At 46.4% G+C, this 18,708-nt stretch overlaps 1 protein-coding gene across 1 annotated transcript in view; it reads right to left on the minus strand.

The window, feature by feature from the left end:
- Nucleotides 1–18,708, minus strand: part of SF3A3 (splicing factor 3a subunit 3) — a 373,604-nt gene that overhangs the window by 348,873 nt on the left and 6,023 nt on the right. The window contains exon 2 of the mRNA XM_069622664.1: nucleotides 7,605–7,652. Within this exon, the coding sequence (XP_069478765.1) occupies nucleotides 7,605–7,652 (48 nt within the window). The remainder of the gene's footprint in view (nucleotides 1–7,604; nucleotides 7,653–18,708) is intronic.

The raw sequence follows: 18,708 nt of genomic DNA on the forward strand, positions 1-18,708 counted from the left end.
CAGTGGCAATTGGTAAGATGCTGGTAGGTCTATTGTAGTTCTCCCCTTTGGGGCCGGAGTACAGCGATGATGCAGAATTAACTGCGCCGACCCGAAATGAGGCGAGTACCCCCCCTGTGGTAAATCAGGTAAGTCTTTGGGGGTGGTTTGTATTGCCCTTGCTCACCCATCCGTTCTGGTCTCCCCCAGGTGTTGAATGGCCTGGAGATGCTGGATTCGCGATGGAGTAAAGGAATGCAGCCTCGGTTGGTGAGTTCAGCGCAGCGCTGCGAGGTGCGTGGCAATGCACCCGAGAAGTCTTCTCTCTTCCAGATCGACGATGTGCTGGATCAAGGATTCAGGTAAGGGTTTTGTTCTGACCTCTTCTTCTCCTTTTCTTGTTCCAGGTGTTCCAGGGCCGAAGCGAGCGTGGCTGAAGACTGGAGCTGCTGAAGACACGGTGAGCGTTACGCTACAGCAAGCAGAATAACGCAAAGCACGTGTGGCTGTCCGGGTGTGGCTTAAATAGCCTTGGAAGAAGTCCCAGGTAAGTATTCTTCCACAGCCCCACCCGAGAGGAAAGGAGTCCCTGAGGTAAAGTAGTCCCTTTAAGCCTCATTTGGCTTGTGGCTTCGTGCAGCATGGTCTGCATCAGGTAGGTATGCAGAATGGTCTGCAACAGGTAAGATTTCTTTAATGAGCCTGGCGCCATGGGCGCCAGGACTGTAGCCAAAGAGCCCCTAACTGGGGTTTTTGGGCATGCTTCAAGTGGCATGATGCCTGCTTCCGGGGTTGCTGGGCCTGGTCTGGCTTTCCGGGGGCAGGCATAGTGACAAGAACCAACAGATTCAGTGTTAAGATTAAGCTGGGAGATGGCCAGCTTTTCGAAGAGATTGCCCAGGAAAGACGCGATGGAGATCAGGCGAAAGTTAGCCGGACAGGAGGTGGTCGGCTGAGGGTTTCTTGAGAAGAGGGTGCACAAGAGAGTGCTTCAGTGGGCAAGGGAAGGTTCCAGTCGCAGAAGAGTGATTGCAGAAGTCGGCCAAGGCAGGAGCGTGGGTGTCAATGTGGTCTGTGATGGTTTTGGAAGAACAGGGAAGAACCTGTTTTGATGACTTTCATAGATCAGACTAGTCTAGAAACCTCGGCAGGGGTGAACAGAGGAAATGCAGAGAAGGGAGGAGGAGAAGTGGCCACAGGAAGACCAGACTTAGGCGCGAGGAAAGGGAGTAGGAGAGGACAAGAGGGTGTACAGGATTGTCCTGGGTGTAGAGGTGAAGTGAGGCCAGGGCCGTGCAGAGGGCCTGGAGGGGACATGGGAGGTAGAGACTGCAGCAGGATTGGTCAGCTCCTTGCAGATTTTAAAGGTTTTGGCCGAGTTCTTAGATATGATATGGCATTTATAACGCGCCTATACACAAGTGTTTCAAGGGGTGACGAGGCAAAGGAGGGAGAACAGAGGGAAGACTGAGACAATGATCTTACTAGGCCAGGTAACATTGAGATCGTGCAAGTGCAGGCGAGGGGAAACGTGTGGGGGAAAGAGGGAGGGGGCAGTGCAGTACATAGGATAACAGTAAAATAAAGACAAATAAAAAGTGTGGCAAGCGCAAGGGTAAGTGCAGACTGGTAGGGGGCTGTAGGGATACAGAACAGTCCCTGAGTGCAAGGGTTGCCAGTGCAAACTGGCAGTGAGGGGACCTGGGCCCGAGATCGGAGGGTAGCCAGCTAGTATGCCGCAGAGAAGCTGGCTTGGATGTGAGGACAGACAGTCAGTATTGCCTTTGTAGCAGGCGGCAGGCCAGTTTGTCAGTTGATGCACATGATGCCAGCCATTTTCTCTCGTCCACCCTACACTTGCGTTAAGGGTGACGAGGTCTGAATCGTACCTTGGCTTTGGGCTTCAAGCGGATCCTCATGACAGGGGCAAGTACGTCAAGAGTATCAGAGCTAGAGGAGTGGAGCATGGAAAGGGCAGTTTCAGGATGCGAGTCAGCCGGGGTTGGAGGAGGGGGGGGGAGAGAAAGTGGCGGCGAAAGTCTTAACTGACACATGCTTCATGGGTCGGATGACCGAGAAGGTTGGTGGCAGAGTATGGGTCAGCTCGGCCTGAGGCGTAGAGAGCGAGAGATTGAGAAAGTGATCACTCCAGGAAAGAGGAGTGGTGAGAGGGTTAGTGAGGGGGAGGTCTGAGAAGATCAGAACATCAAGAGTGTGCCCTACAGAGTGAGTGGGCCAGAGGGAACAACAGAAAGATTTGCAGAGGTCGCAAAAGAGTCGAGGGGAGGAACAGGCAGCATCCAGGTGAATGTTGAAGTGTCCAAGGAGGAGGAATTGAGTGGTTGAGGTGTAGAGGAGGTGCTAGACCTGGCCTTCACCCCTACCCCTCATTTTGAGGTACCAGGAAAGTACTCGCCAATGTATGTGACATATGAGGAGCAAATGAACCAACAGAGAGCCGCGCTGGGACTCTGCCCAGTGTACATCAGAAGATATGTACCTGTTGAAGTGCCCATAATCAGACAGCCATGGGCTGCACGATACCCTCTTAGGCAACCATACCAGCAGCTGAGACGAAATGAGTACCACCTACAGACGGTCCACGAAGAGACCCAAAGAGCCTTAATGGAGGGCAAGTGGAAATAAAGGCCTGGACAGGCACGCAAATGAATGAAAACGGCTATCAAGGATAGCACGCCAGTGCGAGCAGCTATGAAAAAAGTAACGGACACAGAAAAGAGAATGTTGAAATGTAAGGAAACGTGGCAATGAGGCAAGATAGAAGTAGCCAACTATTTAATGCGTGTAAATAGGCTTGGAACGCAAGAAGCTAAGAAAACGTTACGGCTTGCAATGCTTAGTAGAAGAATATAGCAGCAAGCGCCAACCATATATCTACCTCAATAAGGCACATTATTCAAGTGCGACTCCATTTTGTTAAGCAGAAGTATGCCCAGGCGACCAGAGGCGGCCTACCAGGCCAGGTTTCATAGTCCAGCTAAAGCCAGAAGAAAGAGCGGAATCGAAACTCAACAAAGAGCAGCTCATGCCTAGGAATTCGAGGTCAGCCCAAGGAAAGGGGGAGAGCGGCAACGCTGTAGAATCGAAACTCCAGAGCATACCAGCATGCCCCGTGAAGGTCAAGATAAGAGGGGCCCAGGCAGATGGCGAGGCTAAAGAAGTCAAATACACGAAAAGCTTGAAACTGAAGCAGATTCACGGTGAACAGACATGTGATCAGTCAGGCGCAAAGAATTACCAACATCTGATGTAACCCAGATCCAAGGGTGCCATAACTTCTCCAGATAAGAGGCTACAGCTTCGAGGCCATACCCAGCCAACCAATTGACACATAGCTCAAAAGCCCTGATTGATGGGCGGCAACGTGAATCTTGGGACACTAGGCACCTGGGTGTCCAGTCTGCATGCTGCTAACTGGGGATTTATGCTTAGGGGTGTAATCCGCCCAATCACAATGGCCCAAGTTATCTAGGGTCGTATAGATAGTAGAACCAATGGGACGTCATAGTTGTAGTGACGTCTATCACGCGTGATGTAGCTAGTTGGGCATAGACGCCCACTCGATAAGAGTTATCCAATCCGCATGCTCCGTTACCATATACAGATATAGCACCTATATTTAAGTTACCTTTCCTAACCAATTATATTGCATGACGAATTTGTAGAGTTAGACGTCAGGGATGAGGAGTTTTGCCTTTTACTATTGCTGTTTGACTGAAGTTGGAGTGAGACAGGTGATCGCAACAATGCTGATTTCCCATTGTTTCCCAGTTTGATGTACATGTCATTAAACGGACTTGCCTTTGCCAAATTACTGAGTCCTCATTATTGAGTCGTGTTGGAGTAAGTGAATCATGCCCCCATCCCTCACATGGTGCAGCCATCGTGTCTTACAGGTACTAGAGGGTGAGAACTGACGTATGGGCCCGTCAGTTAATATCCCGCTCTCCTGTACACTGGCCAGGAGAGAAGAGAGGTCCGCCCACTCCGAGAGGAAGGAGATGGTCTGACCAGGTGGCCGGTGGGTAGTAGCCACAGTGAGAGAATGGCCAGGAGAGAGAGAAAGCCTGCAAACAAGGCACTGGAAAGAGGTGTAGGCCTTCATAGGAATGATAAGAGGTAGGAATCCACTCCAGGAAGATCAAAACTACGTCCCCACCAGAACGGTTGGATCTGTGTGCAGAGAGGGTCTTGCATCCATCAGGGAGGAAAGTGTCAATTCTCATGACAGAGCTGCCCCTGAACCATGTCTCAGTGAGACCAAGGACATCAAGATCGAGTTCTTCGAGGAGACGGAGTGTTTGACAGCTGAGCGGAAGTTAAGAGCAGCGAGGTGGAGACGGTTGTCACCCTCAAAAGACTTCCAGGGAGGGGTAGAAATCAGAGGTACTCCCTGCAAAGGTGTTGAAGGAGCCTGAGGAAGGACAGAAGGGGTCGGAGGAGAGGTAGTCGAGGAGCAGGAAGAGGGTGCCAGAGGATGGAGGCAAGGAAGCCGAAGCAGGGAGAGAAGGGACAACGGGAGAGGAGAGGACATTGATAAGGTGCGGAAAGCATCTATCAAAGAGGAGGAGGTTGGCCTGAGGGCCTTGGACCAGGGCAGTGCCATTAAACTAAACATTAATGATAACCTTAGAGGAGTGGAAGGAAGTCAGGAGGGCCTCCCACCTGGTGCCACCATTGATTGGAGAGGAAGAGAAAGGAGAGAGCACAGATGACATGAAGAGTCGATAGGGCTGGTGAAGGAACGACAAAGAGGATGTTGGTGAGGGTCTGTCTGGAGGAAGTGCTGGTGTAGGTATCAGCGATAGGGAGGCCTGGATTGGAGACCAGGATATCCTTTTTGAATTTCTTCCTACCAGACTTAGTGAGACAAGTAGGATGGTCGAAAGAAAAGCAGTTGGAAAATTAAGAGAAACAGAGCACCATAGGTTATGAGACCGAGCAGGAAGAGGAGAGCAGGGGCCTGGCTAGGTGAGAGAACAGCGAAGAAAGGGGAACGGAGAGAAAAACACAGGGAGTGGGGGTGGGGGGTGACTTGCACACTGATGACACAGAACAAGACAGGAACAGCAGGGCAGAATGAAACAATGCAGCTACTGGGCACAGCTAAGTTCAAGGTTATCAGGAGTGAGTGAAACATAGTTCAGCTACGATGCACAGCTAAATTCAAAGTTAGCAGGAGTGACTAAAACATAATGCAGCTACTGGGAACAGCTAGAGGTAATGAGAGTGGGAGTCCAGGTGAGAAGGAATGACGGAGTGATAGAGGTGAGGAAGCGTTACTTTTGAAGAGGCAACTAACCCAAAGGGAAGTCAAAGTGTCACAATGTTTCCATGGGATCTGAAGGAGTTTGGATCGCATCAGCTACCCTGCATTCATGTGGGCTGCAGAGGAGGACCCCCGACCGGTACAGGCAGCTGACAGGAGCAGACAGGGCCTTACAGTGGGGGCCTTGATGTGTGGGGCCGGCAAACGCCTGCCGGTGTCTGTTGGTTGCTTGAGAGGGCCACAGTTGCCCAATTGGGAGGTAACAAGCTCAGCAAAGGAAGTAACACGGCCACGCTAATGCCGCACTGGTGTCTTAAGATGGCACTGCTGTCATAATTCAATCCCTCCTACTCGATCTTGCGTTTTTCAAAAACTTCTGTTTCTCCCATGTCCGATTCATGAGTCCGACTGCCAAAAATCTAGCACATTTAAAAATCTCATTATTGACTCATGTAGGAAAGTCGAACCAGGCTGAGATATTTTGACAAGCAAGCATCACATGTAACTGACAGTGCCCCAACCCTGCGTGCCTTTTAGAGGCAAAAGCCTACAGGGAAAGGTAGCTCAGTGGGTCAATAACCCTGCTGCCAAGATCATTGTGTAACCTCTTGGATGAAATCCTGTTGATAGGGGAGTTAACGTATCTGCATCAGAAGTATGTGTTTAAGAGGCAGGTAACATTCAATTGTAACAGAGCAAACTTATATTTCAACTTATCAAAAGGACTACACACATATCCCATGAGGGCTGCTACACTTGTAATGGCTCAGAACAGACACATCAGGGCTGAGATACCTGTAATGGTATACACTGCTGGTAAAACATGCTGCATCTGATTAGACATACCTCTTGTATAATTCCTAGCCTAATGGCCAAAAGAAGGCTTGCACACATCTAAAAAGGAGTACCCAATGGCAAAGCTGCACTAATAAATGGAAAAGGCATTTTCAGCTTTTTGAATATTTATTGGTGCCATGTCAAAAGACAAAAAGGAGAGGCAGAGCAAGATTGAACCCAAGCAATACGGGAGACAAAGTGGGGGCTCTGGGGTGGGTGCGGCTGAGAGAACAATCCAAAACAGGAAAAGACAAACCAATGAGTAAGAGAGCAACAAAGAAAGTGAAAAGGGAAACAGGTAAATAGGACACACACAAAAGGAGTGAGGGATTGAAGCAGAGCAAAAGAGACAGACAGCAAATCAACAGCAGACGTGGAGAACCGAAAATAGAAAATCCAGATTAGAGAAAGGGAGGGCAAGAACATAAGAGGCAGTGCAATAAAGATACTCAAAAAATTGTAACAGCCCCAGCAGAGAAAATGAAATAACAGATATAGCCAGAGTAATGACCTGAGAGAGGAAGAGGATTGATCAACCGATAAAGCAAGATGTAGGAGGACAAACAGCAATAATAAAATGCAGAGAAGAGAAAGACAGTGACAGAGCAACAGCCAGCTAAACATGGCATAGCAACACTTAAGTGTGAGATACAGGGGAAAGAATAGCAAAGGGAAGAAGAGATGGAGCAAAAACATGGAGTTGCTGTCAAGCAGGTAGTGGCAGGCAGCAACAGTAGGCCAGAGAGGCAGAGTAGTGATGCTGGTAGGTATTGAGGGACTTGAATTATGATGTAACTAGCTGGCATCTGTAGTAGTTCTTAACTGAGTTTTAGTGTCCAGGTATAATGAAGATGAAGCTGGGTAGTACACATCGACAAGTTCTTGGTCACCAAGGTTTCCTAACGCAGTTAATTCACACACACATTTGATAGTTGTCAGACACTTTTTTACTCTTGCAAAGGAGGAAACTCATTTTTACACTTGAAATTGGATTTACTCTCCAATTTGGGAGTAAAATACTCTCATGCCAAAATCTTATCTGGAGCACCACCCAACGCGTTTATTAATAGGGTTCTATATGCTAGTTCATTGTACACCAGACTAACTCAAATTTGAGGCAAAACACGAATGAAAAAAAGAACACCTTTTATTTTAATAAATGTAACTTACCATAGAGTCACATGGTCTGAGATTAAAGTCGCACTGACACAAAACCAAATTAACACTTTTCTATGTGCTCAAAAATATATTCGAAGGCATCAACAATCTTTAGCATATAGTATTTTCCACTGGCATTTAGTGCCATTCGTATTGCTATTTTGTATAGGCAGTGTGGTTAGTTTCGGAGCTCTATTGAAATTCTTTTCCATATAACTTTTGTTCTTCCACCATGTCCCGAGACTTACTTGATGCAACAACTTCAGCAATAGGCCGCAAGGGCAGATTTTTGTTCCATATCAGTGGAAAGAAAGCCAACATCCTCACTTTCAATACTTACATCCAACATTGCCCTTGTACGATGGTCGGAGTTTATCTGGTCTCGCAACTGTAACAGGTGAAAAATGTTATTTTTAACATTGACACAAAATGCTTAATTTAACTATGTATACTTTCAGTGGTTGTTGCTCATGCTACGCCTTAAACATGTTTGCAAGTGCAGACAAGCACTAGCAGCACAGTTAAATGTAAAATACTAAATTACACGTCATCAGATAATTTGGTTGCGAAAGATTTGTTGAGACAGAGACACAGAATGTACCACTGTCTGAGAATTAAAATTGGTGCATTGCCATTTAATACAATTTCAACACATAAAAACAGGTTTTGCGGACTGACTGATGGGAATGGCTTAGTCGTGGGTGGGTCATTATCCCCCAAATAATCATGCAGTAAAAACATCTTTATGCTGTGGTATATCAGGTCATAATATCTTTGTGATCGTCGCATTTGTTCCTGCCAAGGTTGGTTCATACCACAGGAGACGCATTGGTCCTTGGTCCTGTAACTTGTGGACCACAGCCCCTTAATCTTCAATGCTGAAGGCCATGAAGGTAGAAGTCACATGATTGAGTATGAAGGTAATTCCGTTTGTTGTGTGCACGTTATAAATAAAAGACCACATTAGTTACCTTCAGTTATGTTCTTTTTGATGGAAACTCACAACATCTTCAGAAATATTGCGATTCCATGCAGACTGAAGTCTGGAGCGTACCTCTCGGCACCAGAAGGGACACCACACCCCCAACATAAAGAGAGGGCATTACCTCAGTTCTACCCCCAAACCCAAACCGTGCTCAGCAGCTGAGGGAAAAAGGAACACAAATGGAAAGTAGTGAACTCTTCTTACGTGTGGGATAAACTGGCAGGGCAATGAGAAATCTGGAGAAGGAGAATCAATTAGAATGGAGCAGTGCAGGGATCGAAATTAAGGTCCGATGAATAGGAGCCAAGACTAGCTTCTGGGTGTCTTGCATCACCCATTACACAGGCAATACCGCTGGGGAACCAGGAGCGAGTACCCAGCACGCCATTAATCGAACTTCCACAGGAGATAAACAATTTTGCTTTTTGTCCATTATGTACGATTCATTATGTTTAAATACGCAAAATGAACCTCACGTATGCATGTGTGTAAGGCACCAGATGACATGGGGAGTCAAACTCAGCTCCTGGTAGCAGTTGCTTACAAGCCAACTACACTCTCCTAGGCTAGAAACGGGGGCTATATAGCTCCCAGCTCCCCTCAATTTCGAACCCCCCAGTGTCAATTCATTTGGAAAAACAACAAACACAAACCAACTTCTACTACACCAGGACATTTGGCAAGACCACTCTTCCAAAGCAAACATCCTGGCCAGAAGCCCACCAACAGTGCTTAGCAAACTTAAGTAAGGAGACCAAGTTGCTACCTAGCATATCTCTAGGCCACCACTACCCTTTGTAGCGCCGAGGTGGCTGCTAACCGTTAGATGTGTTTTCTGTTGCTCTCAAGAACCCGTTTCCCTGTTGGTAACATTCTAAGATGCACAGAAAAATTCTGTTTTAAGAAAACTGCTGATCCCATTCCATCTCCTCCAAAAGACATTAAGAGCTGGTCATCTTTCCTGAACACACAGAACAGAAACGCAAGGTTCTTTTGCGACCAAGATGGTGAAATCTTTCCTCCAATATGGAAGGATGTGGTGGAAGGATTAAAAAAATAAATCATAAAGGCAACTGGGCCTTCCGTTACTTCCCGAGAGGAAGGATGGTGAATAGGTACATGGGAGTAGGCCTCCTGGTGGCTCAAGGACGACTGGTTAGGAGTCTGCAGGAAGCCATACTGAACTTTCCTTGCCAAAGAATGTGCTCAGCAGACAGACCGCAGGCTCCCATCCATTTTCTGCACCAGAATGGCAATGGCAATAGAATACCGCACACTGCCCATCCACTCATACCCTTTCAATGGCCACTTTCTGCAACAGAGAAGCAATCTCCTAGAAAGCAAGGGAACTGGAGATTTTGAGTGATAAGGTGGATGATTTGGTTTGCACGGAAATGGGAGCAAGAATCACTGGGATACCATTTGACATACCCAGGCACCAGAAGTAGTGTTACCTACTCTTCAAGATGCTGACTCAATCTTCTTCTTGTGACTGAAGCTGCTCCTAAAGAGCTTTTGCGGATGTGGATGTGGATGCTCATGGGACGGAAGCAGATGTGGCTTGGCTCCCATGTCACTTGCTCCCTCTGAGCCAACCAGCATTTGGAGCTGCCATCTCTCACTTGGGCCACTCTGGATGTAGTGCAACCAGTGCCTGTCTTGGAGCTGCTGCCTGCCAGAAAATGCATAGTGGGCTCGCTCTTTGGGGCAGTTACCACAGAGGTTCTAGAGAAGAATGTACATATTCATCACTTCAATTCCTCCACTGCTCTGCTGAAGCCAAACAGGAGAACGTTACCTGCTTAGAAAAAGAGACCAATGATTGTCTCCACGTCTCCTATAAAAGGTGCACTTTGTTTTTCCTTGAGGAGAAAGAGGAGCTATTCACTCCTGGGGAGCAATGCATTTCTGTGTTTACTCCTCTTTGTCCAGACAAGCTTCGGCATCAAAAGGGTACAAATCCACCTGTTCCTTTACTTCGGTAACTGCTTTGTCACCTTACACCTCATGGGGTAATTTATTGGCTGGGTTGAACACCCAGTGATTAAGAGGAAGGGCAAGAATCACCCTTATGGAGGACACTGGCGTGCTTTCCCACTCATTCCCAGAGGACCTTGGGTGCATGGTTTGACGGGAGGCATAATCTTCAGTGTTGCGGGTCGTCTGCCACACACTAAAAACATGATGGGAATCAGATACACATATCCTAGTTCCACAATCCTTGCAGGATTTAACCCCAAATCCTTGACAAATCTGGGCTTGCCACAGTATAAATATTGCTCACAAGACAAATAATGTTCCTGAAAAGCAGCATGCTGGGCATGCATACAAGGGAACTGATGTAAGCGGCGCATCATCCACCACATATGAGTGCCATGTGTGGAGTTGCCCCTGCAGATACCCTTAATTCTGATACCATTGACCCCGTTTTGGATTACTAAGTCCTTGGGGCTCTTGGCCCTGCTGCTCCAACCCGTAATTATGCCCCTTTGCAGCCTGCTCCTGCATTCCCTTGCTAAATGCCCCCACCTCAAACAATTCTAACATTGCAATGGTTCAAAGCCACCCCCTCTGGGCCCTAATCCCCCTCCCCCCTTTGCTCCTCAGAAACCCGCTCTTCCTCGCGGAGGTCCTCCTTGCTGCCACGGTGGGCCGGCATACAGTTGCCCCACACCCCACTGCCCTCGTCAACCTTCAGCCCAGAGAGCAGCAATAGCGGCTCTCACGACCTGCTGTGTGCTCTCTATCCTTCCACCTGTACTGATGTCGACACAGGTACATGGGCAACAACTTTTGGCAATTGCCAATTTCTTCTCTACCAATTTTTCTTCCTCCGTTTGACGCCTTTGAGCGGTTTCCCTATCCCGCTCCTTCATTCTTTTGCGATGGTGCACTTTCATACTCTGTATCTCCGGCCACCCCTTTGCTTCGATACCCACAATCTTATCTAACGCCTTCTGCACCTCCTTTCGCAAGCCCCCCGCCCCCCATTACAAAAAAAATAGAAAAATGGTATTGAACGATCCCACAGTCCTCCCATTTCAGCTCTCTACATCTCTTGTAATTTAAGAAGGAATTTAGCTGGGTCCTCATCGCCCATTGTACAAGGCATAAAATAAGCAGTGTCATTCTGTAGGTTTGCTAATCAAATGAAACTTGTGTAGCAAAGTTAGCTATTTAAGTTGCCCGCTTCAATGAAAGCACAGCTCACTCGACAGGCTTGACACGCTTAATAAATAACTACACTAAACTCTGCATGCCTCTCGCCCTCATTGCTCTCTTCATCCTCTTTTCTCTGTTCACTTCTTCAAGAGCTAATGGAGAGAAAGTGCAACAGTAATCATCTCCTCCACTCAAGGCACGTGTGGGAGTGCTAGGCAAGAATGTCTCTGTCAAATAATTGGAAACCTCAAGTAAATTGGGATGATACTTTAAGATTTCTATAACCTGTCTGGCTAAGACCAGTATGTGTCAACTTTATCATTTATTTGTTTTTAAAGACAGTCCTGCAATTCCATTCCTAAAATCTAAGTTGTTACATAATGCATAATTACAGTATTAATACTGTCAAACACTGCGTGAGCTCCATTCTTCACTGTAAAGCTTAGGTTAGTTTATCAAAATGGCATAGTGTCAACTATATTTCATTTTGTTGGGGTAGATGCATCATACTGACGAGTGAACACTTGAAAATGTAGATCACATGATCAAAGGCTTTTGATGGCAAACCTAGTTCTGTAACCTGCAGGTTGCAATCATTTTGCAACTGGTGCTCAACTCATGGACAAACCCATACCCCTCGACATTCTACATGACGACGCAATTGCTTTATACCAGGTACCCTGAAACCAAACCACAATATTCCACCTAGTTTGCCCAGTTCTCTGCCTGCTACGCAATCCACTCTGCTTAGTCTCTTTCTTTCCTCTTACATAATGAACATACAAAGCGAATTAGATGCCTACGCAAAGTAGCGATTCATAGTTCCATCCAGTCTGTACATAGACAGATCTACTGTTATACCAAACACGGTAGATCGCCTCCAGAGCTTGCTTTGCTTTATGATTATATATTACGACCTGCAGGAGATAGCTGGCCATATTGTTTTCAGAGCCTTTTTATCATATTTATATTTGTCTATTCATGCAGCTAACCATTTACATTTTACACTCATCTATGGCTCGGAACGTCTTTCACCCACTCGCATAGTTGAGTAGATTTTATGAAGGGCGAGTAGTATTTGCAAGAGAGGTTTTATTTAACATTTACTTTGCAGTAAATGTCAAATAAGTTTCATTGTGCATAGCTGGCCTCTGGGTGGCAGCAGTGTGCCAAACAAAGTGGGATTATGGTGACATGCACCATTTTACAGCAATCGCATTTTAAATGTGTTGTCCTCCAGTGCTATGGGTCAAGTACATTTCACTTGGGTTGAATAGGTAAACTAAGTTACCCGACCTGCAGGTCTAGCTGGAGTTTAAAGATTTTGCAAAGTCTGACTCCTCTCACTAATTCTTATTTCAGCAGTACACAAAACTGCTGTATTGTTGCTCATTTCAGGTCTGTAGTGCAAATAACTTCGGATGACATGAACAATATTAGTACAAATTTGCAAATCAAATGAGTTTGCTAATTAAAACAAAATTTAATTAGCAAACTTTGCTAATCAATTTTTGAAAACGAATGTAAGCCTTGTATACTGCCTCGGGGACTGGAAATCAGGGATGTCTGGGAAAGCCGTTTGTAGCGCCTCCTACACCTATTCTGTTGAAAGATTCTCCGTTGTTTGCATCGTCCCCCATGGTTATTCTCAGATAGCCAAATTTTACCCACCTATCCCCGGCCTGGTCGCCAATTAAAGTAACTATCAAGCTCTTGATGTCCCCTATTGCCAGGCGCACCCCTGCAGTTTGCTTTTCAAACTCATATCCACTTACTCACTTCTGCTTTGAGAGAGCCTTAATCAAGTTGTTTTTATCCATCTAGGGCCAGGGCCCATACTGTGTCCTCCCTGCCCGCTTATGTATGAAGGGCATCTGCATCTTCGTCCCACACCCACCTTCATAACTCCCCTTCTCTTTACCAATGCCATCCGGCCGGCCCCATTCCTCGACCTGACCCCCCGCCCACAAGCCTTCTCCTTGGCGTGTACTCTCAGCCGTTTCTTCACCCTGTCCCTCAAACATATCATTGTCATCCTCCCTCTCATTGTTTCCCAACACTGTATTCTCCTGTCCAAGGACTACCCACTCACCCTTGCTTCCCTCCTTCTCAACACATACGGTTCTTATTCCTTCATTATCCTTCCTGAGCAGAACCTTCCAAGATCTCCATTCCCCCGATCCTTTTCTGACCCCCCCCACCTACATCCCTCACTTCTCTTGAGGATGCCTGTCTCTTCTGTTAGTAACTCTGCCAACGTACATCAGAGCTCCCTTGACCTGTCACCCGTGGATGCTGATACTTCAGACTGGTGTGCATATGGGGTTGGGGTGAGCGGTAGCTGGTGGGGTTACTGGTGCTGTGCATATGGGGTTGGGGCGAGCGGTAGCTTGCGGGGTTACTGGTGCTGAAGGGCCCACCCACCCCCCTACTACAGAGGGTACATAGGTTTGATTTGTGTACCCACCTGCGAGACACGTTGTCAAGGGATATAATCCCCTGCCCTCCGCTGACGCCCCACCCTCTCCATTTTTCTGCATCTGTGCCCCCACTCCATCCCCTTGGTCCTCTGTTTCCTCAAACATTCGCCAGAGGTCTAGAATTTCCTTTCTCTTCTGTAGCCGTTTCCCCTAATACTCAGCTACTAAAAATGTGGACATGTATTCCAAGAAGCTCTTATTGTGGGAGCAATGCTCTGGCCACGAGCAGTGCATACCCCTCCTCCAGTCACTGCAATCTACTGGTTATGGTATTTCTCCACCCCATCACGATACAGTGGCAGGGCCTTACACATACACTCTAGTGGTGTTCCTCCCCACATACTAGTGCTGTCTATTACCAAGCCAACAAAGCCCTGCTGACGCCCCTTGCACACCATCACAGCAATCGACAAAAAAGAAAAATCCCCCTAACCCTTTTCTGTCCCCTTCCCTGCGCGCACACACACACTACTCCACAAAATCATCCAATGCCACACCACAAGGCACACAATTATCGCCCCTCCTAGAGCCTGTTCGTCTTCCAATAAAACATGTATGCAATAAACTGAAATAAGCTAAAATAACAACTACTTTTTCCAGGCCTACTACTTATACGAGACCACTACTTTTATTTCCATTTTCCTCCTGAACATTATTTTTATCGTGGCACCACCTTCCCTACCCTTCCGATGAGAGGCTCCCTGCTTTACCTCTGCCTTACCGTACCTTATAATGACTTATCAACAATCTCTTCACGGTGCAAACACCAATAAGAAATAATACCAACCATACCCACCACACCAATGACCTCGCTCTCCTACTTATATTGCTTACAAGAGTCTATTCACATGTGCAGGCTTACCCAAACTCGTCTGTCACAGGGTTCCAACACCGGCCTACACTCTCCTCGGAGACGCGCCTACTTCAAAGAGCAGAGAGGACTTCTCTTAAAACTGCTCCTGCTAAACCATTCAGAACACATGTTTTTTCAGGACCGGTCACTGTAGGTGGGCACGGCTCCTTCTGGACACTCACACCAGAGAGAATACAATCCACTAGAAAGAAAGGCCCAAGTCGATCTTGTAACAATAACAAGTTTTAATCTCACACACAGATGAGAGCAACGGCAAAGAACTCTGCGCTAAGAACGTTTTGTCAAAAAAGGTCAGGCTTTAGAGGAGACACATCGGCATAGTGATGCAATAGATACAGTAAAATCCTGTGCGTCTATACAGGATCCGCCTTCCCCATAAGGCATGCCAGGTCATTGGTTCCAGCCCAGTCCGTCAGTCTTCCATCATGTGGGTGCCGCAGAGATCATCTTCTCACCGACGGAAGTCAAAGAACAAATTAACTACACTCCCAACACAGTGCTACTTTATCATTGTACTGTGAACCCTGGAGCAAAAGGAGGTTCTGGGGCACTAACCGCCTCAAACATTTCACTCACTCCGTTCCGCGCCATACGGCTCCAAGGTCTCCACCCTCCTTTTAAACTATAATTTATACCTCGCAATACAAATCATACGATTGTAGCTCAAAGATTTGCATTGTCCGTCCCGTTTGAACATTTCAGGATTTGTTGTCAAAGGGCTCCTGGTGCCATGGAATTCAGGGATCTTGAGGTTTAGTCAGTTATATGGGCTATAACTTGTAGTCGCCTGGGGGATGGGCTAGTCATGCTTTGGCCAGTGTGAGATAACATGCACACCAGGCGCCAGTCTATGATGGCGACCTTGTAGGGCACATTCCTTGCGCATAGAAAAACATCTTTGCAACACTGTTAGAACAATGAATGAGTTTCATGGTGGTTGGGGGTGTGGGTTGTCCTCACAAAAACTTGGCCATGGAATTCCTTGGATGGAAGGTTGCTAGGTGCATGGAATTCCCTCATCTCGCAATTGGGGCGTAATGCATGAAATGCTGCATTCATCGCGTAGGCCTTGTCTCCAAACTATGGTTACTAACATCTACACAGAATTAACTAATATCTACATATAATGCACCAACATGTTTACAAAATGGAAGTCTTGCTTGCGCCTTGGGCTTCTCTATGTTGGGTTGATTATATTGGGGTGAGGTCATACCACTATACCCTCCCCCCCCCAGTGTTTCAAATGGCGTTGGCCTTGCTCTAAAGCGATTTGGTGGGGGAGGTGGGACGGGGTCACCGACTTGCTAACAGTTCACCGCCCGGGATTACGACATTGGTTTGTAGATTTTGTAGTCGATCGGCAGCTCATCCTCCATCCATTTGCTACACGTATACATTTGTCACACACTACCTCAATACCGCTGTATGCTACTTTGGACTTCTTCGCCCTTTGTCTAGGTGTTGCAGCGATCTAGTCCAATTACGTCAAAGAACAATCAGATAGGAACTTGGCTCAGAAGTTCAGATGTCAAGTAGAAATCATCGTAGCAAGTCCAGGTAGCTTTATTTTATATAGGTACATTTATACATCTCCAGTTACTTGCAGGTATTTACAGGATGCATGGGTAGGTAGATATTTTAGGCATAAATCAAGTGGCACAATAGACACCCACCAGCCATCCTCTCACATCCAGCTCAGGCCCCCAACTGACACATAAAACACCCACGCATCACACTCACTCAACATTTCCCTGAGCTATCTGTCATACATACACTAACATTCCATCAGCATGCATTCATGGCCAGTGAGACTGGACAGGACCAATTCACAACATGACATCTCCCTGCCTACAAACAGACATATTCCACAACATCTCCCTTTCACACAGAACACACACACACCCCGGAAACATGCACACTGAGATGCAGCACCATAGGGGTGTCACGGTATTAGTTTTATGACGGTATGATAACGTTCTTGCCAAATGACGGTATATCATGGTTATCGCGGTATAGCAGGTGATGTTAACTAATCTTAACAAATATTTTCTAAAAGGTCATAAATTGTCAGATTTATCATCACAAACAAAATCAGGCACCCAGGGCCAGAATTGGGCTTTTCAACATACTTTCCACTGAAATGCCACCCCTTGCTTCCACCAAACATGTGTTGAGAGGAGGAAGGGGGGGGGGGGGGCCCTGCTGCGACTAGCAAAGCAAACTGAATAGCTTTTCTTAAGTGGCCATTTAGCTCCCCCACTGGCTACTGGTGAAGATGAACATGTTGCCATCTTGATAACCTGCATGCCACAGCTCAATGGAGGCTGATGGTAGTATACGCTTGTGCGCATACACACACACACACACACACACACACTCACTCTCTCTCTCTCTCTCTCTCTCTCTACGTTACAGCCTTTGTTTACTTGCGGGCCAAATGGTGTTCAGTAATCACGGACATGTTACCCTTTGGTATGGCAGCAGGGAATACCCACAGAGATGAGTACATTTTACAGTGTAACTTATTATATGTAAATTCAATGATAGAACCAGGGAAATCCCCCATTGTCATATGTTTAGCAAACATTATCCATTATAAATATATAAACCCCAAAGCCGCCATCCCAAAGTAAACCTTTTTCCTTCTTAGCACTGTATTTATTCTTCCTATTGCTAACATATTGATTTTATGTCAGGCACGTGTGATTTATGGAATGGCATTAAAAACTGCTCCAACTGTAACTACTTGGCACATGGCACATCCAACAGTGCAAGACCAAGACTGTGCAGCACTTGCTTACTGCAGCCTTTCCAAATCAGATTGAAAAGCACACTTAACGGTATAAACGGTATACCGTTATAAACAATGTGACGGTTATTATTATTCAATTAAGTGGTTCACGGTATCTTTAACGGTATACCGTTATACCGTTACATCCCTACAGCACCAGTCACAGAGCATTCTGCTTACATACCTAGCAACCTTCCATCCAGAGCTGCCACCCCCGGATACAGGGTCTGCCACAAACACCCAAAAATGGGAACAAACGGAAAAACAATCCATACACCAGAAACGGGGTGGGGGGAAAAGGATCAGCAATTACCCAGAACCGGACTGAGATGGAAATGAGCCTCGTCGACGCAGAGCCTGTGCAGAACATACAAACCGCCAATGTCCAGACCAACTAACACATAGGGAGGTGGGTGGTGCTGCCCATGTCAGGAACAGCAAGCACAGAAAGGGTACGAGATCCACACAACTTCCACCCTCACAAACCAAATAACCAGCTTTGCAATCGGCTCCCAATCCCTATCTAACCAGTCAATCCCCACAAGACTAAGAACCATCATGAAAAAAAATATACACCCTTTCATCAGACCTCAACTAAACAAACACATGCACCCTTTTCATCTCGCACAAACCGACACACAAACATCCAATTATGCACACAACCACATAGACTAGATTAAACAGGCTGTACCACATTAGAACTAATAGAACACTATAACTTCTAACATTGTTGTCTACAGAAAATCAAACTTGCAGAAATAAACCATTGGCCAACATTTGTACACAGAGCTACATCAAGGATACAACAACTTAGATCCTCTAAAACGCCCAATTTGCGTGCAAACATACATTTTCCAAGGTCCACATTCAAAACATTTCCAATAACATTTTCCAAATGTTTCCTATAATGCACACTCTTAATGAAATCTTTAAAGACATTTTTGAAATATTTCTAATAGGGCACCTATTTATATCGGCTACTTCTATGAGGGATACTTATACTATATACCTACTCTTTATTTTAACTCACCTCTACTTCCCAACTAGAAGACTCTAAGGGGTACTAGCCCAATATTCCCAAAACTGGGGCAGTCAAACTCTTTCAGCTATCACGTGATGCTAATTCCATCCCCGTGGATGCACCTCAATAGG

The sequence above is a fragment of the Ambystoma mexicanum genome, chromosome 11 (genome assembly GCF_040938575.1).
Source record: "Ambystoma mexicanum isolate Mex_15411 chromosome 11, UKY_AmexF1_1, whole genome shotgun sequence".
In the NCBI taxonomy this organism is placed as follows: domain Eukaryota; kingdom Metazoa; phylum Chordata; class Amphibia; order Caudata; family Ambystomatidae; genus Ambystoma; species Ambystoma mexicanum.